Source organism: Heterodontus francisci, chromosome 27 (assembly GCF_036365525.1).
Source record: "Heterodontus francisci isolate sHetFra1 chromosome 27, sHetFra1.hap1, whole genome shotgun sequence".
NCBI classification, from domain to species: domain Eukaryota; kingdom Metazoa; phylum Chordata; class Chondrichthyes; order Heterodontiformes; family Heterodontidae; genus Heterodontus; species Heterodontus francisci.
The window spans coordinates 33,317,009-33,340,728 of NC_090397.1; the positions used below are offsets into that span (position 1 = coordinate 33,317,009).

Genomic DNA, 23,720 nt, shown 5'->3' on the forward strand with positions numbered 1-23,720 from the left:
ACTGATGGTCGGGTTGGGTGCGGGGAAAAAATGAATGGACTTGGGCTGGATCGGATGTGGTTCTGTCGGGCTTGGGTCGGGTTTCATTTGCAGACCCGAGCCGGCCTTTAAATTATATTGCCTTTACTTCACTGTCGCTGGGTCAAAATCCTGGAACTCCCTTCGCAACAGCACTGTGGGTGTACCTACCTCACATGGACTGCAGTGGTTCAAGAAGGCAGCTCACTACCACCTTCTCAAGGGCAATTAGGGTTGGGCAATAAGTGCTGGCCTAGCCAGCGATATCCCATGAATTTAGTAAAAAAAAAAGTTAACTTTCAAATAGTTTTCCTTCATGTAGCAATTGTACATTACATGTTGAAATGTAAGTGTCTACTTTTTTGAGAAAATTTTAAGAACAATTCATTTGACATGCTGATACTATCTTGAATTATAAAAATATAGAATTGCCCTTATTTCCCCCTTTATTGCATAATTTTTGCCGCATGACTGCAAGAGCGTGTCCAAAGGTATAAGACATTGTCATTTGTTGTTGCAACTTGGCAGTTGAAGTAAACAAGTCTTCAATAAAAACAGCTGATGCTAGGAATAAACAGGCCATTTTTGGTGCAATCTGTGTCATCTTACCAGTTTGGTACATTGTTTTGAGATTCCACATTCCAAACAGAGCTTGTAAGGTCTTCTTGGGTATCTGTCGGGGCATCAGTGAGGCATCATCCTTTTGGCTTTGATTGCAACTCATCATGCTTAACTGAATAGGATCACATTGCCTCAGCCCTTGTTGGACAACTTAGAACTTAAAATACTTATAAAAGTTTGAATAATGTTTGATATTTTGTTGGCCTGTACTCAACTATCCACACTCGAACTGGATTTGGGACTGGCAGCTACACTGAGGTCCAACAGGTCAAGTTGGTAATGCCTGTTGGCAGGCCATTAGGCCATCATATACACACCTGACCATACTGTCAGCTGATGTTTACACATTTGCACTTCACAGTGATGCATAGTGAGTTAGATGAGGAACACTGGCTGAATTTTCCCAACCCATCACAAGGGCCGGCTGTAATGCCCCACTCAATCCCCAATTGTGATTGCTTAACTCACAGCAGATCAATCTTTACATCTGTTACCTTCCTTCTCTGGTTGGCTCAGTACCATACTGGCTATCGCCTATACTCAGAGGTATCAGAGGTTAATGGTTTTGTTTTTTTTTAAAAATATTTTTGTATGAGACAACAGGTGCTTCTTAAAATGCATGCTAGATGTTAGGGATATGGCTAAGTTGGAATGAGCCTGCAACCCCTCCTGCATTTCCTCTACATTATGCATTGTTCCTTTACCCTATCGTTGCGAGCTGGGCTTTCATCCATCTAGGCCTTAAACCTCTCCACCTGTCTCTCCTTGTTCTACAGCCTCCATAAAACCTAGCTGTTTGAACGGTCCTCTAACCATCATCCCAATATATCCTCCTTGGACTGAGCATCTACTTTCTCCTGGTTACAGCTCTGGTCAAGCACCCTGTGGGGTTTTTCTATGTTAAATAAACTAGATAAATGTAATTTGTTTATTATCGTTCCAGACCTTCATTCTTCGGTTATCTTAATTGCCAACTATTTTCTTTGAGTGGGGTGACTTCCCACCTCCTGTCTTTTCTTCCTTTTCCAAAAATGGATGAAAATAACCAAAGTTACTTGTATTTTGAAGTGTACCGAGGCCTTAGGTAACCTTTTTTTAAAAAGAGAAAGAACTATACATTGAAAACAAAGCAGCATTTGTTTACAATATGCAATTCCATGCATTTTACTAGTTAGCATTTGCATAGTCTGAAATGATCCTGCTCACAAAGAACAGTACAGCACAGGAACAGGCCATTCGGCCCTCCAAGCCTGCACCAATCATGATGCCTGTCTAAACTAAAACTTTCTGCACTTCCGGGGTCCGTATCCCTCTATTCCCATCGTATTCATGTATTTGTCAAGATGCCTCTTAAACGTCGCTATCGTACCTGCTTCCACCACCTCCCCCGGCAGCAAGTTCCAGGCACTCACCACCCTCTGTGTAAAAAAAACTTGCCTCGCACATCCCCTCTAAACTTTGCCCCTCGCACCTTAAACCTATGTCCCCTAGTAACTGACTCTTCCACCCTGGGAAAAAGCTTCTGACTATCCACTCTGTCCTCTCACATTCTGGAAGAACTGAAATAGTAAGTATCTAATTTGCATCTGAAAAGCCATCTTACTAATTTATAGTACTCAACCCAAGACAAGAAAAGTTAGCAGTCATCTTTAACAATTGGGTTTTTTTTTTGTCATTTTTACTCCTGTTAACTCTAGAATGGAGATCTCTTGCGCTGGTCTGATAAGAGCACCCTCTTGTGGGGATATTGATTAGTGCAGCACCCATAATCTTCAATTAACTAGTAGTGGTAAAAATTTACTTAGCTTAGATTCAAATACTTTTTTTCTATTAACTTTAATCTGCATACATGTAAATAAGTTTTTGGAAGTAACTTTGTAATAGTGAGTAATCATTGCATGAAAACCTTGCGCCACAATTTTAAACAGTGAATTCCTTCAGTTGTTTTGTCTAGCACAGAGGTTGGCAACCTGTGACTCTGAAATTGCATGCGACTCTTCAACGCCTCATTTGGGGCTCCAAACCTTTTTAGTTGGATCACATTATCATGAAAAAGTTTTAAAATTTAAGTCAAGAAAATGACAATTGAAAGAACTAGTTAGCAAAACAATTTTTGTTGTTGAGTTATTCATTTGCTTAATCAGAAATTTAATTTCGACTCAGTCAGGCTTCACAAGTGGCATAGCACTTCAATAGCCTTTAATAATCAATATCACGATGCAAAGAAAATGAGCATACGTGCTTTAATGTGCATATACCTGTTTTCCGAGAGATTTCATCAAAAATGTTACAAAAATATTTGCATGGATAACAGGTTTTAAGCATCATATTTAGAAATAAAAATGAATTAAATCACAAAGCAAAAGGGTTGAATGGCATTGAAACAGAGAATCATCAAAGGTGAAAAGAGTGACTAGCTTAGAAATGACTAAATATTGTCTTGTTATCAAGCTAAAAAGAGCTTACATGTGTCTGATATGGGATGAAATCTTACATGTTAACGAAAAATTGATTTTAGTCGAAAATTGTTTGCAAATCTCCAAACCTTTGTGAAAAATATCCACCTAGAAGTGCAAAAAAACATGCCGTCATGATTCTCCAGGAAAAAGTTGGTAAAACTGAAGGGAAATTTATGATTTGGGGAGCAACAAGATTCAACTTTGAAGAAAACAACTTTTTTTTACCTATTCCTGGGAGGTGGAAGCTGGATGTTTGCTCAACCTATGTACAAGACTGAAATTTGATGAAATTTTCAGTAGTAACTGCGATCAATCTTAGCGTCAGAGAGAAGTTAAAGCAAATGACTTTACAGCATCAAATAAGTGCATAATATTCCTTAGATTCTCAGTACAGCTTTTTTCCTTTTAAGGTATGCCTTTGCATTTTTTTTTTGTCTCATGCCTCCCAATAGTTTTTATTTTGGGCAATTTAAAAAAAAAAAGTTCTTCAGGTTAAAAAAAGTTTGCTACCCTGGTCTAGACCCCCTGGTCTAGTAGTTCTTAAAAATATGAAGCGAATGTCTTATTCAGCAGTGTAATAGAATGGGCTTTAAAAGGGATCACCAACGAAAGAACAGCTTATGCACTTCAGTGTTTTGTTCTGTATAACTGGGGTTTTGAAGAATGTTAATGTAAGTTGATAGGTTGTAAATAATGCTGCTGTGTCAATATTATGGGGTGGTAGTTATTGATTTTGCAACAAGTAGATAGTTTTACTCAGTTATTTGAAGCAAGTGCCAAATGCAGACAGCATTTATTCACAATGATGGGAGGATGAATATAAGGCTGTCAATCTTTTGCTTTTCTGTATCTCTTCAGTGTCATTTTCCTGTGACTGCATATGTAAATCATACAGCTTTTATGGAAAGCTAGTTAGTGATTATCTTCTATTCATGAAAGCTATCAGAAAAAGAATGCCATTTAGTCTTTTATACCATTTGAGGTTTGAATCTAGTTCCTCATTATCATCCATTGGAAGCTATTTTATTCTCAAGGGTATTGCACTGCTGCTGAAATTTGTTTGCTTTAACTTTACCATTCCTGCACCCTGTATGGAAATTGCTGTTTTGATCTTTTGGGGCCATTGTCTACTTATTCAAACTAGTCACCATATTCTTGAGAGTACGAGAAATCATCAGATTCCTCTTTGCATGTTTGACGTGCATATTATTTCTGTCGCGTTATGCAATTATTACATTGCCAACAATGATTTCTCGGTGCTTTCCTTTTGGAGAGCTATCCTTGTCTTAAAAGCCTGGCTAGGGAATTGCTGGGTATATGTCACGATTAGAAGACTCTCTGAAGAAGAGGTGGGATTAAATTTGCAGCAGAGTCGAGTTTGAAAATCATTAATGTAGATAGAACAAATGACATTTGCCCATCTAGACAGTTGTACTTAGTTTTACATAATAGCGCATTTTTGTGCTGAGCAGTGATTGAGTGTAAGATTATCTTATTAACAGATCGGGGAGGAATTATTTCTAATATAGTCACTGCATGATCCATGAGTACAAGAATTTTTTCTTATAGTAGCTACAGGGCGGTTATGTCGAGTAATATTGCTTTCCTTTTAATCTGGCAACTGAATAGATAACGACCTTGAAATTGTACCTTGGGATTCAAGTATGTGAAAGTATAATGTACTCATTTGGAATTTCTTCCTGTGCAAAGTTACCAACAGAAACCTATCCAGGGTTCATACACTGGTATTCCAAAATGTTAAAGCAGGGGCCTAGTGTTCCTTTTGGTGTGTTTGCATATGTGGCTTTTAAAAAAAAAACAAAGCATCTATGAATATTCACTTCTGTTGTCTTTATTACTATGGCATAATTCATGTATTTGTGCAGGTTGAATAAATAAGAATATTTGTTAGATTACCTTTCTGCTTTCCTATGATCTTTGTTCATAGTCAGCTGCCACAATGCAAAACAAATATTTTAATTTTTCTCTTCAGATAATTGTTGGACAATAAACAAAGTCAAATGTAATGGCATCCAGAATACTTGAGCATTGACTTTAGCCAAGATATTTTGTTGTATCATTTTTACGTCCAAGACCATAGGTATAAGACAGTATTACAGTTTTAAGTCACTGTCATGCTGTTCAGCAGTTGTGTATGAGGTCAGCATGATAATTTTTGTAATTATATAGGCTTTACTGATGAGATATGATGGGTAATTAGTGACAGCACTTGTCATTAAATAGCAAGTACCCCAGGGAGATGATCTCTAAGTACAGAGAAGCAACATAGAAACTAATCGAACAGTCAGACTTTATAACAAAGTAAAAAAATCACAACATGAATCACATTGTATCACATTGTATTTGAATACTTGAATATTTTTATGCCAAAGCAAAAGCATTCTGAGGGCAAAATGTTGTTGAAATTCTTGATGTGCAAATTATGTTAATAAAAAGATACTATTTATGGTACACTATGTCTTTGTTATGTATTTATTATAAAACATTACAAAACAAATTACAATTGTTACATTTCCAGTATTTTATTTTACTGTGGAACACTTTTGGTAGCTATCAGAGTGGAAATGTCGATTTGCCATCCTTTTTATGTTGTTTGTTAGTAAGCCTGAAATTTTAGGTTACTGTTGAAAATGTCATGTCTGTGGGCAATTTATGTGCATGTTTTGAGACTATTTGAACACAGAATTGGAATTTCATCAGGTTGTATCTTTGAAAAAGAAGTTGGTGTTGAGGAATTCTTAACCTTTAGATGTTTTGCCTATCTGTATTTGCACCATGATTTAACACTATTCAGCCAAATTAAATTTCAGACCAAAAACTAACACTATTGTTTTCTTCAGGGGGAAAAAAGGGAAATTGGAGAAATAAGCTTTTGTAATTGGAGTAATTACCAATATCTATCAATAATTATTAAATGATGTGGATTAATTGTTAGGTTTTTCATTTTTCTCAGTTGTGTTTTGGTATATTGCTGTTCCTCATCAGTTTTTGATGATGGAGAAAAATCTCATTTAATAAGTCCAGAGTGGTATTCCTGCTGTAACTAGGGACTTTATTTCATATATTCATGTACAGGGATTGAGGATAATCCCAATGGTGTAATGGGATGAGGTGGAAGAAGGAAATAAAGTTTTACAGAGAAATAATCTAATTTTTAAAATACTCTTATAAAAGCTTAATGCTTTTATGTAAATACACAAGTGGCAACAGCAAAGAACACATTTGATTCATATGCACTTTTTTCCCGCTGATGGCATGAATATCGTGCTGTAAAAATACATAAGAACAAGTTGTTTTGATTATGAGCAAGTTTTTGTCATGAGCTGCATTGTATATCAGCAATCCTATGTGGTGATAATTCTTGAAAAACTTGGTGCAGTTCAGTAATGTTGTTGGATAAGCTAGCATCTGCAGTTGATAGGACTGTTGGCATATAACTAAAATAATTATCTTCCTTGATGTGAAGCAGAGTAGTTTGGAATAACTTCACTTTTATAGTCTTGGGATGCACCACTACTGATCCATGAGCCATAGTTATGCAGTAAGATCAGTAGAATGTGTTGGTAACTTATTCATAAATATTGTAACAGTAAGTGTCTTGTTAGCAGATTATTATTGTGCTTGGCATTTCAGATCAGCATTCGTATCAATATTTGCGTATAAATGTGGCTGAATTTGTTTTGGATTGATTTTGACATTTTTTACTTAAATGTTGCCATCTACCAGTATGTTAAGTTATACTGTTCTGCCTTGATGGCTTCGCTTGTGCTACTCTAAGCCATTGGTGCATATGAGTGATGTGGGTACTCCTTTGAGCTTCGCTCATCTTGACACTCACTTGTACTTTTGCTTATTCCTTGTTGAACTAGTTCCAATTGAATTTTGAAACTTAGCACATCCTACCACTTTGAAAAGCAATGCAGTGGCCTACACAAGTACAAGGCTGCTCATTTATCTTGCCAGCTTTGTGTTTCCTTTAAACTGTTCTATTATGCTTAATATACTTATAAGCAAGTAGCAATCCACTGCATACCATGTCTCTTGATATTTAGATAGTAGCAAGGTGACAAGCCACTAACGTTTTGATTGAAATGCTTTTGTTTTTATGGGGAGCTTGGGTGTCTGATTTGTTGGATGATTCTGTTGCACAGCAAGGACTTTATGACCTGCTGGAAATATCCTTTTCAACAGTTTTCACACAATGTCACAAATTTTGGTGCTACAATTATGGCATAAAAGCCTCACTGTTCAATCTCGCTTTGCAGTCTACGTGCCTCTGGATCAAAAAGCTGTGGGTTTAAGCTCCACTTTAGAGTATTAAACGCAATCTAGGCTGACAATTCAGTACTCTACTAAGGGAGTGCTGTGCTGTAGGAGGTGCCATATTTCAGAGGAGACCTCACTGACTTCCTCAGCTGGACATTATTGACCCTCATGCAGTCAGTCAGCACAGAAGGAGGCCGTTAAGCCCAGTGCGTCTGTGCCTGCACTTTGAAAGAACTACCAAGTTGGTCGCGGTCGCCCTGCTCTATGCCGGTCGCCCTGCAATTTTTTTTCTTTTCACGTACATATCTAATTCCCTTTCAAAAGTTACTACTGAATTTGTTTCCAACACCTTTACAGACATTGAATTTCGGATCATGTAATCTGTGACACTATTTGAAGAAGAGCAGGGGCTTTTCTGGTGATCTGGTTAGGGCGACACAGTGGCGCAGTGGTTAGCACCGCAGCCACACAGCTCCAGGGACCTGGGTTCAATTCTGGGTACTGCCTGTGCGGAGTTTGCAAGTTCTCCCTGTGACGGCGTGGGTTTTTGCCTGGTGCTCCGGTTTCCTCCCACCGCCAAAGACTTGCAGGTGATAGGTAAATTGGGCGTTGTAAATTTCCCCTAGTGTAGGTAGGTGGTAGGGAATATGGGATTACTGTAAGGTTGGTATAAATGGGTGGTTCTTGGTCAGCACAGACTCGGTGGGCCGAAGGGCCTGTTTCAGTGCTGTATCTAAAAATAAATTTTAAAAATTAAATGGCCAGCACTGTACTCCACCAAAACAAAAATGGCTATTTATTTCATTGCATTCATAAAGATTTATCAAACAGCAAATTGGCTGATGCATTTTTCTACATTACACACATTCATTGCCTGTGAAGCACTTAAGGACATTAAGGTTGTGAAAACTGCTGTATAAATACAAGTTCCTGATGTGTACGTGGACTTCACAAAAGTGTTTGATAAAGTGCCACATAGCAGGCTTGTCAGCCACGTCAAAGCCCATGGAATAAAAGGGACAGTGGCAGCATGGATACAAAGTTGGCTGAGAGACAGGAAACAGAGTGCAGGGATCAAAGATTGTCTTGCAGACTGGAGCAAGGTGTGGAGTGGTTTCCCCAGGTGTCGGTGCTAGCACTATTGCTTTTCTTGATCTATATTAATGACCTAGACTTCAGTATACAGGGCAAAATTTGCAGATGACTTAAAATTGTGAGGGGGATAGTGATAGACTTCAGGAGGATATAGACAGGCTGGTGGAATGGGTGGACCTGTGGCAGATGGTATTTAATGCAGAGAAGTGTGAAGTGATGCATTTTGGTCGGCAAAACGAGGAGAGGTGATACAATTCTAAAGGGGGTGCAAGAGCTGAGGGTCCTAGATATATGTGCACAAATGGTTGAAGGTTGAGAAGGTGGTTAATAAGAGATATGGAATCCTGGACTTTGTAAATAGAGACACAGAGCAAGGAAGGAAATATGGTAAACTTTTATGAAGCAGTAGTTCAGCCTCAACTGGGATATTGTGTTGAATTTCAGGCATCACACTTGAGGAAGGATGTGAAGGCATTAGAGGAGGTGCAGAAAATGAGGGTGGTTCCAGGGATCAGGAACTTCAGCTTTGTGGATAGATTAGAGAAGCTGGCACTGTTCTCCTTGGAGAAGAGAAAATTAAGAGGAGATTGTTGGAGATGATCAAAATCATGAGGGCTCTGGACAGAGTGGATAGGGAGAAACTGTTCCCATTGGTGTAAGGGTTAAGAACCAGAGGTGACCGATTTAAGGTGAATGGCAAAAAAATAACAAAGGCGACATGAGGAAAACTTTTTCATGCAGCGAGCGGTTAGGATCTGGAATGTGCTTCCTGAGTGTGTGGAGGCAGGTTCAAAAGTGGGTTTCAAAGGGGGATTGGATAATTACCTGAAGGGAGCAAATTTGCAGGGCTATAGGGGAAAAGGTGGGGGAATGGGACTAGCGGAGTTGCTCTTGCAGAAAGCCGGCATGGACATGACTGGCTGAATGGCCTCTTTCTCTGCTGTAACGATTCAATGATTCTATTCTATGATTGCAACATTGACTACACTTCAAATATACTTCATTGGCTGTAAAGCATTGTGGGATATCCAGTGTTCCTGAAAGACACTTCATAAATGCACGTCTTTTTTATGCAAAATCCCTTTCCTGCCTCCCCTTTTCTTCCGAAATGGATTACAATTGGTGTCCAATATTATTCCTCATAAATAAACACTGAATCTTGGCAACTATTTATCTGGGGACATCACAGCTGAGCTCAGTCCTTAATCACGTAGTCGTTAATGTGGGAACAGCAACTTAGGCTGATTTTTTCCCTTTCCCTTGCCCAGGGGTATCAACTGTGCAATCGATGGACTGAATCCGGCTCGTAGAATATTTTCATCTGGCTCATGATGAGCTGTGCTTTAGGTTGGTGAGTTTCCCTAAATGGGACATGAACCTCCTGGGCACTGCTTAGCACAGCCCAGAAGCATAGCACGTTTAAAACTTTGCACTGCCGCGGTGGCCCCTCACCAGACAGTCACCCCCAGTCAGCACAAACAATGGAAAGGCGAGAGATGTGGAGTTAAGTGGACTGAACTATTGGAAGAAGATGAAAAGAAAACTGGGGGTCGAAGATTTTGACTCAGGGTGGGGGAGAGATGGGGAGGTGACAGAATGGAGCTCAGGAAATGTGGCTCGGGTACGAGAGAAAGAGAGGACTTGGGAATGGGAAGAGTTTGTGTGGGCCCGAGGCATAGCATTTCCTTCAGAGATGGGAGCAAGTGTTGAGTGCGAGTGATGCGCAAGAGGACCAGCCAGTGAAAGGGTGAGTGAAATCTGGTGATTTTTCGTGTGCACAAATGAAAGTTTGTTTTCACTGTTTTATGGAATAAAGGTGCTGAGGCAGGATTCTCACTGCGCATGGGGAGTTGCATGCTCTAATTTTACATTGCAAACATTAACTGTCACTGTTCACATTGGTCTGCGAGAGGAGGGGAGAAGCATCTGGTATATCTATCTGCAAGCTGTGGTGCCACTCCCTCAGTTGCTGTCTCAGGGCAACATAACCTGCAAATAACCCCAGGCCTGACATCTGAACTGTTAGCTGCTCAGTTGGGATCTCACAGAGTGCATAGCCAGGGCTTGAGGCTCATCCAAAATTGGGCTTGAGGCTCATCCAAAATTGGACCTGAAACCTTATTTGAATGATCAAGGTGACCTAAGGGTGCCTGTTTTACCTCCAAAGCCAGCACGCCCGACATCCAAGATCAAATTTGGACCTTCTGCATCGTTGGTTCGTCTGGGAGATTGGTGGAATAAAATGCTGGAGGGATGAGCGCAGGCTGAGAGAAACCTGCAGTAGTGCTGTGAAGCTGAGAGAGGTGCTCTTTGCCTACCATTTTTCAGCAGCCCCCAGTAGTCTCTTTGAGTATCACTGTTTGGGCCAGAGTTCTGCGGCTCTGAACCCATTTTGATGGTAGTTAAATGGCTTGTTTTGTTTTTTAAACTTTAATGAGCATTATTCTTGTGAAAAGGTATCATTAACAACTTTTTTTGTAAAAACATTTAAAATGTTGTTCAAATGTTTCTGTCTCGTTTTTCATTATTATTGGCATTTGAGTAGCAGCATTGTGGCTCTTAAGATACTGCGTTTTTGACTTTTTTAAAAAAATGGCTCCTCTTGTTATTAAGGTTGCCGACCCCTGGTTTAGGCCACTAGTGAACTGGAAAAACTAGTAGCAGCTTGCATCTAATTTTTCATGCATTTTGCAGCAGAGTCCTGAAACAGGTGCTGGCGCATGCATTGCATATTTAAATTGATTCAGTGCTGATTTCAAGCAGCTGCCGGGATACCTGAAAACAGTGAAGACCAATATGCCAGAGGCCATGCCACCAATGCAGATTATGTGTCGAACTTTTTATAGCAAGAAGTATAAATTGTACTGAAAAAAAATAGACGAAACACATAGCAATTTGTACCCCAGTGTCCAAATAAACTTTGCTCAATGTGGCCCACATGAAGTGCCAGGATGTCTCATCAAGCCCACCATATCAAATGACAGCTTTGCAGCACTAGTTTAAAGGACTTTATATCTTGCAGGACAAACTCTTACATTATTGCTTATTTTGTTAAGGGTTAATAATGAGTAATCTATACTCTGATATGCCTGTGTTACCATAGTTAGAATGGATTTTATGTTAATTTTTTAAAAGCAAAGTGTAACCTGATGTTAGGTGTGTTGACAGTACTGAACGTAATCATTGCAAGTACTGAGAGCTTTTCTTAGTTGAAATTAAATTAAATCTGACATGTAGCTGAATCGTATTCAGAACACTCTACAATAGGCTAAGTACAGCTGACAGAACTGTGATCATTTATGTAATTTTCAGTACGTTCAATGCCACAGTTAGAAACTGTGTGTCCATTTGGAGCATTTTATTCAGAGAAAAGGAGTGTTTGTCAGTGACACAGTGACCCTTCCACAGGCCCATTCGGCACACAGTACAAATCAAGGCAGAGAATGTCAGTCATTAACAGCAGCAACCTAACTGTTAAATGGAGTGGAGAAAGTAAAATCAACATTGCAAAAAGATCATTTGGACTTGAGTTGGATCATGTTGTGAAACCTTTGTCTTGCTGTCAGACCCTTAATCACTCAGATTGTGCTTGCACTGTCAGCATTCTTGTACTCAGTAATAAAGTCTACTCACTGAATCTTTTTTCTGATGATGCATGGTCCACACAGGATGTGGGTTTGTTTTTCTTATCTAAAACTTTGTCTCAAAATCATTTTTTAAATATAGGTTCAAATCTCTTTGTTCAGATTCATTGGGCTAAATTTTACGCTACCCCAGTGGGTCGGATGGTGGCGTGGGGGTGGCGTAAAATTGAGCGGTTGGCTTCGGGAGGCTTGCCTGCCCCGCTTCCGCTTCCGGCCAAGTTTATGGTGTCGGGCGGGGGGTGGGAAATGGCCTGCCCGCCCGATTCCAATCAAGGCCCTTAAGTGGCCACTTAAGGGCCTGCGCGCGCCTCCATGGGTATTTTACCCATGGCAGACGGGTGCGCTGGGGACGTCAAAGGCCGCTTAACGATAGTTGCCGGCCTTTCTGTGCCCCGGGGGGTGGGGGGGGGGGGAAGCCATGGCAGTCGGGCGCAGGGTGCCCAATTGAGGGCTGCCCCCACCTCCCAACCCACCCCCAGGACCCAAGATGCTCCCATCCCCCCAAATGACCACTCCAGCCTGACCAGGGAAGGACCGATCCCCCTGGTGAGGCTATCCCAACTTATCTTCCCTCCAGGCTCCCTGGTGTCGGCTGGGCTGCAGTCCCAGCAGTGGCCACCGCTCCCGGTGGTGCTGCTGGGACTAAGAGCTGCTGGCCTGCTGATTGGTCGGCAGCTCACTGAGACGGGACCACCTCCGTCAAGCGGGTGGAAGTCCCGCCTCGGGACAATTAAAGCCCGGGGACCCATAAAATGCGGGACAGATCCCCAGGCTAGGCGGAAGCGGATTCTCGTCCACCTAAGGTAAAATCCAGCCCATTATGTGTGAATGAGGCACCTAAATTTTTTTTAAATTTCTTCAAGGCAGTAGTTTTTTTTGCTCTCAATATTTTGTTATAGTTCATCGATAGGATATTAAGTCAGTTTGCTTTGAGTGCAAAGGTACAAAACCATTTTTCAGGCATCAGTAAACCTCAACTTTTAAAAATCCTTCTCAATTTTATAGATCATTGGATTGCTCAAGTTTTTATTTCCAAGGAATTTTCGAGTGCAGAGAGAATGCAAGGTTGGATCTCTTGCCATTGCTTCTCTCCCCCTCCCCCTTAATGCAAGATATAGGAGTAGGCCATATAGGCCGCCCCCCCCCCCCCCACCCCCCCGAGTCTCTTCCTCCATTCAATGTGATCATGGCTGATCTTTGACCTCAACTCCATTTTCCTGCCCAATCCATTGATTCCCTCAGAGTCCAAAAATCTGTCGATCTCAGCTTTGATTATATTCAATAACTGAGCATCCATAGCCATCTGGGATAGAGAATTCCAAAGATTTACAGCCCTCTGAGTGAAGAAATTTCTCCTCATCTCTGTTCTAAATGGCTGACCCCTTACCCTGACATGACTGCGCGTTTCTCTTCCACCACACACCCCGCCCCCCCCCCCCCCCCACCACTTAGCTCTAGGTTCTTAAGCCAGGGGAAACAGCTTCTCAGCATCTAACCTGTCAAGCCCCTCTCCAACTCTTATGTTTCAATGAGATTACTTCTTATGTTTTTAAACTCGAGAGTAGAGGTCTATTTTACTCAATTTCTCACCCCAGGAATCAATTAAGTGAACCTATATTGCACCCCATCTAAGGTAAGTATACCCTTTCTTAAGTATGGAGGCCAGAACTATACACAGTACTCCAGGTATAGTCTCCTCAAAGCCCTGTACAATTGCAGCAAGAGTTCTTCACTCTGTACTCCAACCCCATTGCAATTAAGGGCAACATACTATTTGCCTTCTTAATTGCTTGCTGTATCTGCATGTTAACTTTGTGTTTCATGTATAAGGGCACCTGAATTCCTCTGAACAAAATGTAATAGTTTCTCAACATTTCAAAAATGTTTGTTCGTCCAAGCGAAGTGAATTACCCACATTATATCCCATTTGCTACTTTTTTGCCCACTCACTTAACCTAACCCTATCCCTTTGCAGCCTGTTTGCATTCTCCTTACAGTTTTGCCAACGAGCTATGTATTGTTAGCAAACTTGGATACATTACACTTAATCCCTTCATCTAAGTCATTGATATAGATTGGAAATAGCCGAGCTCTCAGAACGGTATCATGTGGCACCGCACGATTAGCAGCCTGCCAATCTGAAAATGACTTATTTTATTCCTATTCCTGTCCTTTAACCAATCCTTTATCTATATTGCCCCCAATCCATGAGGCCTTATCTTTTGTAACAACCTCTTGTGTATACTATAAGCTATCTCTTTTAATCTAATACTATCCTAACTTCTTTTATCCACGGATGGATCGCGTTTCCTGTGGAGTTTGTATTTCACAATGGAATGTATATTTGTGGTGAACTATGAAATATTTCTTTAAATGTTGGCCATTGCTTATCTACCGCCATATCTTTTAATCTAATTTCCCAACGTACCTTGGCCAACTCATACCCATACCTATGTAATTGATATTTTTTTTCAGTTTAATCCTTAAGTTTCGGACTGATGTACATCAGTCTCGATCTCAATGTGTAATTATCATGTAGTCATTGTTCGCCAGAAGATCCTTTATTACGACATTACTAATTAACCCTGTCTCATTACACAAGACAAGATCTAAAATTGTTGGTTCCATGACGTACTGTTCTCGGAAACTTTCCTGAATGTGTTCCGTGAACTTGTCCTCCAAGCTACTTTTGCCAATTTGATTTGTCCAGTCTATCTGAAGATTAAATTGTCCACAATTATTGTATTGCCATTGCTACAAGCTCCTTTTATTTCTTGATTAATACTTCAACCAACAGCATAACTGTTATTACAAGGCCTAAAAAAGCTATCCCCAACAGCATTTTCTACCCCTTGCTTTTTATAAATCTCCAATGCTGATTTTATACTACAGTCATTATTATTCATGTCAATCATACAATGTTTTGTGCTGCTCTGATGGATAGTATCTTCATTGGAAGAAAAGGAGTCATTAGATCGTGTTCTGAGAGCTGTGAGATGATTGAAAGCTTGGCATTTGTTGATGATGCATGGTAACCACTGATGGTTTGGTTTCCCGAGATCCTGTGGATCTTAATAGGTTGCCATTTTCCAAGTTGCAGAGGTGAAAGTACGGTTAGGTTTAGCTGTTGCAAATTTGTTGGCATTATTTCCAATGGAGCCATTAAAAGATGTAAAGGGAAGTTCTTGCTCTGTCCAGTCATAGAGCGGCCTCACTCAGCAAGTCCTGCAGGCCACTGCAGCTCAAATTGTTTTTTTAAAGAAACAACAAAATCTATAGGGACATACCTTTTTTCCCTTCTGTAAAGTGCACAGATATTTTTAACAAATACTATGTTCTTCAACTTTCCTCTATCTTCGAATGAACTTGTCTCTAATTTATCCTAAGGCTCAAATTTAATTGTCTTGGTAGAAATAAAATCGTTCACGTTTAGCTGATCCTTTTGAATTGCAACTAACTTGCAACTGAACGATGTTGGTGTCAGTATTGGAGGAATCTAAAGCTTAAATATTCCCATCCTACTGGCTTTTGGAGGAGATATGGTTCAGAGTGGTTCTGATGGAGAGAAACAGTATTAAACACTCAATCAGCAATGCACAAATGAAGAAAGCCATGCAAACTGAAATTCAGGTTTGTGAAAGCGGATGTGATCTAACGAATAATCCCGCCTTTCAGCATCCCCACTTCATGTGGTGTCTGTAACCAAACTGCGATATGAGGAAAAGCTTTTTTATGCAGCAAATGGTTAGGATCTGGAATGCACTGTCTGAGTGTGGTGGAGGCAGAATCAGTCATGGCTTTCAAAAGGGAATTGGATAAGCACCTGAAGAGAGAGAATTTGCATGGCTATGGGGAAAGGGTTGGGGAGTGCAACTAGCTAAGTTGCTCTTGCAGAGAGCCGGCACAGACACAAGTTAGTATCCGGTGAGAGCTGCATGGGAAAAAAACTGTTTTACTCTGACAGTTCAATACAAGTGAGGGGTGTCTCAAAGATGTAAACATCAGCTAATGACTATGCAGAGTGTCTTGTGTCAGAATGTTGCATGGTCATTGCAACAGTTTTGCATTGGCATTGAATAATTATTTTCTTTGGCATATGACAAAATGAAGATATTGTGTAGTAGAGCGGGGTATAATCGTGTGATTGTGTTGCTTTGATATTAGACACAATTTGTCTGATTTCCTTGGTGCTGGTATGAAATGAAAGTGCCATAGAATCAGAATAGTGTAGCACAGAAGGCAGTCATTTGACCCGTTATGCCAGCATTGGGTCTTGCGAAGAAAAAAAGTTAGTCCCACTCCCCCACTCTTTCTCCATATCCCTGCGATTTTTTTTTTCTCCAAGTATTTATCCAATTCCCTTTTGAAGGCTCCTATTGAATCAGTATCCATGTGGACCTCCACCGTATACCTCTCTCCAGTCTGAAAAATAGCCATTGTTACAATACCCTGCGTTTTCTATCCTGGTGCCAATTTTGTATCCATGTTGCTACTGCCCCTTTTATACTGTGGGGTTCAATTTTGCTAATGAGCATAATGTTTGGTACTTTACTAAATGCCTTTTTAAAGTCTATACTTGCAACATCAACTGCTGCCCTCATCAAAAAAGCTCAGCCAAGTTAATGAAACATGATTTTCCCTCAACAAATCCATGCTGGTTCTCCTTTATTAGTCATTGTTTGTCCAAGTGGCTGCTAATCTTTTCCTGTATTATTGTTTTTAAAAGCTTCCCAACTACTGGCATTAAACTGATTATAATTGCCAGGTTTATCCTCTCTCATTTTGAACATGGGTGTGATATTTGCATTCATTAAGTCCTTTGGCATCACCCCATATCTCGTGCGGTTTGGAAGATTGTGTCCAGCAGTTCTGCACTTTCTACCCTTGCATCCCTGAATATTCTCGGATGCATCCCATCCAGACCGGGTGACTTGCATCTCACCTGCATTGTCTATAAATTATCAAACTGCTTGTCCAACATCAAGTACTGGATAAGCAGAAATTTCCTTCAACTAAGTATTGGGAAGACCAAAGCCATTGTCTTCAGTCTCTGCCACAAACTTTTTTCTCTAGCTACTGATTCCATCTCTCTCCCTGGCAGCTGTCCCAGGCTGAATAAGACTGCTTGCATCCTTGGTGTCCTGTTTGACCCTGAGATGAGTTTCCAGCCACACATTTCTGCCATCACGAACAGCACTTACTTCCAGTTGTGTAACATTGTCTGACTCTGCCCATTTTCTGCTGAAACCCTCTTGCCAGCCACTGTTATGTGTAGACATGACTATTCCAACAGACTCCTGATCATCCTGTCTTCCGCCCTGCATAAACTTAAACTCATCCAAACTCTACTGCCTGTATCTTAACTCGCACCAAGTCCCGTTAACCCATCACCCCTGTGCTTGCTGACCTGCATTGGCTCCAGTTTGAGCAGTGCTTCAGTTTAAAAAAAAAAAAAAAATTCTCATCCATGTTTTTAAATCCCTTCATGGCCTTGCCCCTTCAATTGGTGGTTGTGCCGTCAGCTGTCTAGGACCTAACCTCTGGAATTCTATCCCTAAATCTCTGTGTCGCTACATTTTTTCTGCCTCCTCCTTGAAGGCACTCCTTAAAACCTGTCTCTCTGACCAAGCTTTTGGTCATCCGTCCTGATACCGCCTTATGTGGCTCAGTGTCAAATTTTCTTAATGGTCCTGTGAAGCACCTTGGGCTGTTGTACTTGCAAATATGTAGGCTAATAATTTGAAGAAACCTACAGTACATTACCACTATAACTACTGTCATGAGATTGATAGATGGCTAAAATAGTGCTGTGATCCAGATGGTAAGTACTTCAGTAAGCTTTTAAAAAATCACTTTTACTTATGAATATGTTGTTCAATTTGTAGTGGTGTTCACATATCCACATACTTTTCTGCACTGATTTTTCAGCAAGCGCTTGTTTCATGGTGAGCTTTTGAGAGTTGATCTCTCATTCCCTTTTGAAAAGGAATAACGTGTAAAATAGTTTTGCGTATAGATAATCACATTCCTATGATCCCAGCAGCTAAGGAATTTCTAGTTTCAATGCAGCATTTGATTTACCTTTTATTATATTTATCATATTTTAATTTGATTATAACCAGGTATTCACCCAGATCTTTTAGGCCATTTGGATGGACTTTTATCTATTGTTAAACTAATCATTTTAAACCAAACAGTACTTGAAAATGTGAAGTACAAAGCTTCACTCTAAATTCTGGAATTGTGGCTTTGGGTTGGAAAGATGCTAACGTCACTACATGAATTCAGAAGGGAAGGAGAAACCAGGTGACAAAACTGATCAGTTGTGGGGAAGTTATTGGAATCGTATCAAAGACAGACTAACTGAGCACTTGTGTAATCTGATTCGAGACTCATCATAGATTTGTGAAGGTTAGGTCATTCCTGGCAAATCTAGTTGATTTTTTTGAGGAGGTCACTCGGGTGGTGGACAGGGGAGTGTCCATTTATTTGTAGGGACTTCAGAAGGCAAATAGGTTAGCAAAAATGAAAGAGCATAGAATTGGGCGTACCCTTGTGATGGTTGCAATTATAAATAAAAACAAAGTACTGAAAACACTCAGCAGATCAGACAGCATCTGTGGAGAGAGGTCATCTGATGAAAGGTTACAGACCTGAAGCGTTAACTCTGCTTCTCTCTCCATAGATGCTGCCTGATCTGCTGATTATTTCCAGCACTTGGTTTTTATTTCAAATTTCCAAAGACTGCAGTGTTTTGCTTTTATTATTAGCATGGATAGCAATCGGTGGGGGAAGGTTGGAGACAGACTAAGGATAAAGAAAACATTGGTAGGATGTGACTGGTGGTGTTATTAAGAATCTATATTGGTCCATCGGCTTATTTTAATTAATTACATGACGAATAGAGTAAACGGGTATTGCAAGGAGGCTTAATAAGTTGTGCACCTGGGAGCAGAAAGTTACAAACGGGTGTAGATAGACGGTGTTTGTAAAACCATGGCAGATGGCGTTTAATGAGGGGAAGTGCGAGATCATCAACATTGGATCTGAGAAAGGCAAGACCAATTTTTTTTAAAGTAGTGAGTGACTAGGAACTGTGGAAGAGCAAAGGTACATGGGGTCCATGTCCACAAATCACTCACAAAAAGCCAGTGTACAGGTACAAAAAGGCTAATGGAATGTTGGCCTTCATCTCAAGGGAGTTGGAATACAAAGAAGAGAAAGTAGTAGTGATCCAGTTGTACAGAGCCTTGGTGCGACTCCATCTGGAACACTGGGTTCAGTTTTGGGCACCAAATGTCAGGAAATATATATTGACCTTGGAGTGGGGTACAGCACAGATTGAGCACAATGATGCCAGGGTTTAAAAGGGTTATTTATGATGACAGATTGTGAAAGAAAGACAGACAGACTTGCATTTTATATAGTACCTTTCACAACTTTGTGAAGTTTAGTCACTGTTGTATATTCCCTTGAGGTTTAGAAGGTTGATGGATGATCTAATTGAGGTACTGAAACTGTTGAAATTTGAAAATACAGATACAGAAAATCTATTTTCACTTGGGGAATTCAGTGCAAGAGGGCATACTGTTCTACATTACATCTACATGAATTTGAAGTTGAGTTTATTCATGTGGATTTTTAAAAATAAATAGCTAATTACTAAAGAAAAGAAAGTAGAAGTCCTGAGCAGCAAGGCAAGTTGTTTTTTTACATGCAGCATGTCCTCGGATGATCAGTTAGCACGGATGCAAGTACAGTAGTTTATCAGTGTAAGATTTGGGACAGATTTAGGAGACACTTCAACTTGGTATTTTGATCACTAACATTCAAGCATTTCTCTGTGCAGCTGAGGAATTGAAGTTCACGACTCTTGCTGGGTTGCTCTAAAGACATCTGAGATCCTTTTGATTAAGAGGCCATTGGGCTGTTGAAACCATCTGCAGATAAACTGCAATACATATTGTGCAGCTTTCTCTAGTTTTTCACCATTAAAACTGTATCTCTTGAATTAAGTAATTTTGGACTATTCAACTGTTGAATCATTTTAATAGAGAATACAACTGTACTTTGGGTGCTTGAATTTTTGAGTTCATTGTAAAAGGTAGGATGCATGCAATACTCGTGTAATTTGGGGTACATTCTTAATTACTTTTTTTTTACCCATTTGCAGAAGGAGAGGTGGAAAATTTTGATGTTTCCAGTCTGCCTGATGAAGTGCTGCAAAACATTGAAGCTGATAGTTTCTGGTGTATGAGCAAATTACTTGATGGCATTCAGGTAAATTGATTCCTCCTGTTCTGTACTGGTGGGGATAGCTGATGAATTTCATTGTCGAAAATGTTTTGTAGTTGGCAGGAAATGAACCTGTATGCAGAAGTTGGGAGGTCCTATCTCCTTAAATTCATTTGACCCACTATAACAAGCATGATTAATATGTTTGGTTTTCTGTATGGCGATTCATGTCATCACTTTTAGTAAAATACTGAAACAGAGCAGTGATTTCTGTCTTCTCCTCTGGAATTATTTGAATTGCACACTTTTCCAGAAGTGCTGCACTGCAGGTATTGGTAAATTTGAGTCCTGTAAGTTATGGCAATGTTTTAACCTTTAGCCTACTCTACATGGATTTGTGTTTTGAATTCAGATTAATTTTCAATAGGTGGAAGTTGAAAGTAGCTATTCAGGATGTCAAGCAAATCACTTTTGAGGTAGTTTTAGATTAGATTAGAGATACAGCACTGAAACAGGCCCTTTGGCCCACCGAGTCTGTGCCGAACATCAACCACCCATTTATACTAATCCTACACTAATCCCATATTCCTACCAAACATCCCCACCTGTCCCTATATTTCTCTACCACCTACCTATACTAGTGACAATTTATAATGGCCAATTTACCTATCAACCTGCAAGTCTTTTGGCTTGTGGGAGGAAACCGGAGCACCCGGAGAAAACCCATGCAGACACAGGGAGAACTTGCAAACTCCACACAGGCAGTACCCGGAATCGAACCCGGGTCCCTGGAGCTGTGAGGCTGCGGTGCTAACCACTGCGCCACTGTGCCGCTCAGAAACATATTTGTTTCTGAGAACTCTACTGTTACAGCAACTTAATCCTGCATTTATCTGATTTATAGGAAGTACATAAGAACAGGAGTAGGCTATTTAGCCATTTGTCTGTGGTTTATCCACATTCCACATCCATTCTATACCTACAAAAGTACCGTCTTTTTTAAAGAAGTTTGGTCAGTTTTGTTACATAGGTTGGAATTTTTCCCTTGGCGGACGGGAACCATCCACCGATTGAAAGGTCGGTAGCGAACCCACCTCCACCTGGCCTGGGGATCCGATCCACAATTTGCGGTCCCCAAGCCGTTAATTGGTCTTAGGCGGGACTTCCACTTCATTGAGGCAGCAAATCCCGCCTAACGGAACTACCAGCCTATCAGCGGGCAGGCAGCTCTCTGTCCCAGCAGCGCCACCGGGAGGGGTGGTCACTGCTGGGACTGCAGCCCAACCTCCGGAAAGAAGATATCGGGGAGCCCCGGAACCAAAGTAAGCTTTTGGTGCCTCGCTGGGGGTTATTGGTTGGGCCACGGCGAGGCAAGGGTGGTCGATTGGGGAGAAGGAGATGTGTTGGGTGCTGGGGGTAGTTGGGGCAGCGGGGGCAGCTCTCCGGGCACAGGATACCTGATGATGAGGGGCCCCCCCTGCCAGGCGGTTAGAGAGTCGCCTGCTTTTGTCAGTCGGCTTCCCTTGGGCCTGGACTGCCCAACCGGCCAGGGTACAATCCCTGTGGTGGCAGGTGGAGGCCCTTAAGTGGTGGTGGAGGCAGGAGCAGGTTGGGAAGGTCCCCCCCGAGCCTCCTGCTCCATTTTGCACCCTAACCCGGCCACCTTCCTGCTCTTTGTGGTGGGGGGGGGTTGAGGGTGATAAAATTCTGGCCATAGTGTTCCCCTTACTAAGGTGGAGGTAACTAAAGTAATATTACAAATTTCCCTGTGTTCTCTCTTCTGTAAATGTGGGAAATCGTCCATGTAGGACAAAGCTTCTGGGTTAGTAGGAAGAGTCTAAGACTGTGACAAAGGAGTCCGCAAATGAGAGAGACATTCTTTTAGACACGCACTAATGTGCATGATATAATTTCAACTAAAACGTCTGAGAGTTTACTATTGATACCATGTGCAGAAGGAGCTGCTTTGTAGTTGCATGTGTATACCGCTTTCCGGTCATCCTTGGCCCAGGATTTAAGGTTATCGCCTAGTGGGGAGCAGACCATCTGGGAAATAATGCTGTATTTTTTGACTTCTACAGCCAAAGAAGATCTCATGTTCGGTAGATCAGATTTGAGGCAGAGATTTCACTCTAGTTCCCTGTGGTATATTGAGGGCTAAGACTTGAGATGAAAGAATGCCCTACAAATTAGTTAATCTAATTTTCTCTGTTTCCTATCCATTTTAATCCCTCAAGTTTGTGCCTTTCCATTAAAGGCCTGCTCAGGTCTGCAAAAAAAAAAAAATCCGACCCGAGCCCGAGTCCTTCCATTTTTCCCCCGCCGGACCCGACCAGCAGTTAATTTACCTTCCATTTTTCCCTTTGTTGCTGATCTGCACAAGCTTACAATAACTGTAAAAAAAAAAACACCTTCCTAGTCAAAAAATTACATTAACAGTGGAGCCACTTACCTGTGATGGAGCGTGTCTGACCCGACCCGAGCCAGAGTGCTGGACCCGGAGGTGCGACCCGACCCCGGGTCCCGTTGGTGTCAAATAGCAGGCTTTTATTTTCCATAGCCTCATTGTTGTTGACCTACAATTCCACCTTACAATAGCCCTCAAGACTAAAAGGGAGATTGAAAAGCAGTATGAAAGTCCTCTGGTAACCCCAAATTTCCTTTTTACTTCCAACCAGGTGTGACCTCAGAATTCATCTGATAGATTGGAAGTATTGTGTGCATTTTTTATTTATGTACCAGATCATGAATATCAACAGTGTAGTGCTAGTTTTTACTTGAAGTGAGAAAGTGTTCTTGTTACATTCTAGGTTTTTCTCTGCAGTCAAACAGTAAATAATTTCTTGTCTAATTATTGTGCATGTTGGCAATCTGAAATGAACTGGTGGGATTAATTTTTTTTTCACCATTTCATAGAGTGAATTACATGTATGAACTCTATATTCTAAAACTAAGCAGGGAATATGCCAATGTGAAAGAAGAGTGTTTCGTTGTTTATTCATGGAGTTGCACTGCAATGAAATGGTTTAGAGTTTTAGGACGATAATTTGTGCAAAATGCATTTACTGTGCTCGTGATTTAGTTAGTAAAGAGGAATCATGTCATTGAGAGAATAGCCTCTGATAAGGGAAGTGAATACAGGATACTTGCACTGAAATAAAAATGTTTCATAGCTCAGGGTGTTCACAGAGAATTCAAGTGCAATACCTTTTTAGTTACCAACTGAGTTTGACGGGGGCCCAAGTGAGTCTGGGTGCGTTGCAGGAGGTTAGAAATAGGTGTGACAACACAAAGGGGTTTAAACTGAACTAAAAATTGTAAATTTGAAGTATTATGGAACTGGGTGCCAATGTAGGACACG

At 40.8% G+C, this 23,720-nt stretch overlaps 1 protein-coding gene across 9 annotated transcripts in view; it reads left to right on the forward strand.

Moving 5' to 3' along the window:
- tbc1d22a (TBC1 domain family, member 22a) overlaps window positions 1–23,720 on the forward strand; it is a 534,956-nt gene that overhangs the window by 242,377 nt on the left and 268,859 nt on the right. For all 9 annotated transcript variants that reach the window (XR_010977650.1, XR_010977651.1, XM_068059138.1 and 6 more), the window contains one exon: window positions 20,298–20,404. Coding sequence is in view for 7 of the 9 variants with exons in the window: in XM_068059138.1 (XP_067915239.1) it covers window positions 20,298–20,404 (107 nt within the window). In the remaining 2 variants the exon portion in view is untranslated. The remainder of the gene's footprint in view (window positions 1–20,297; window positions 20,405–23,720) is intronic.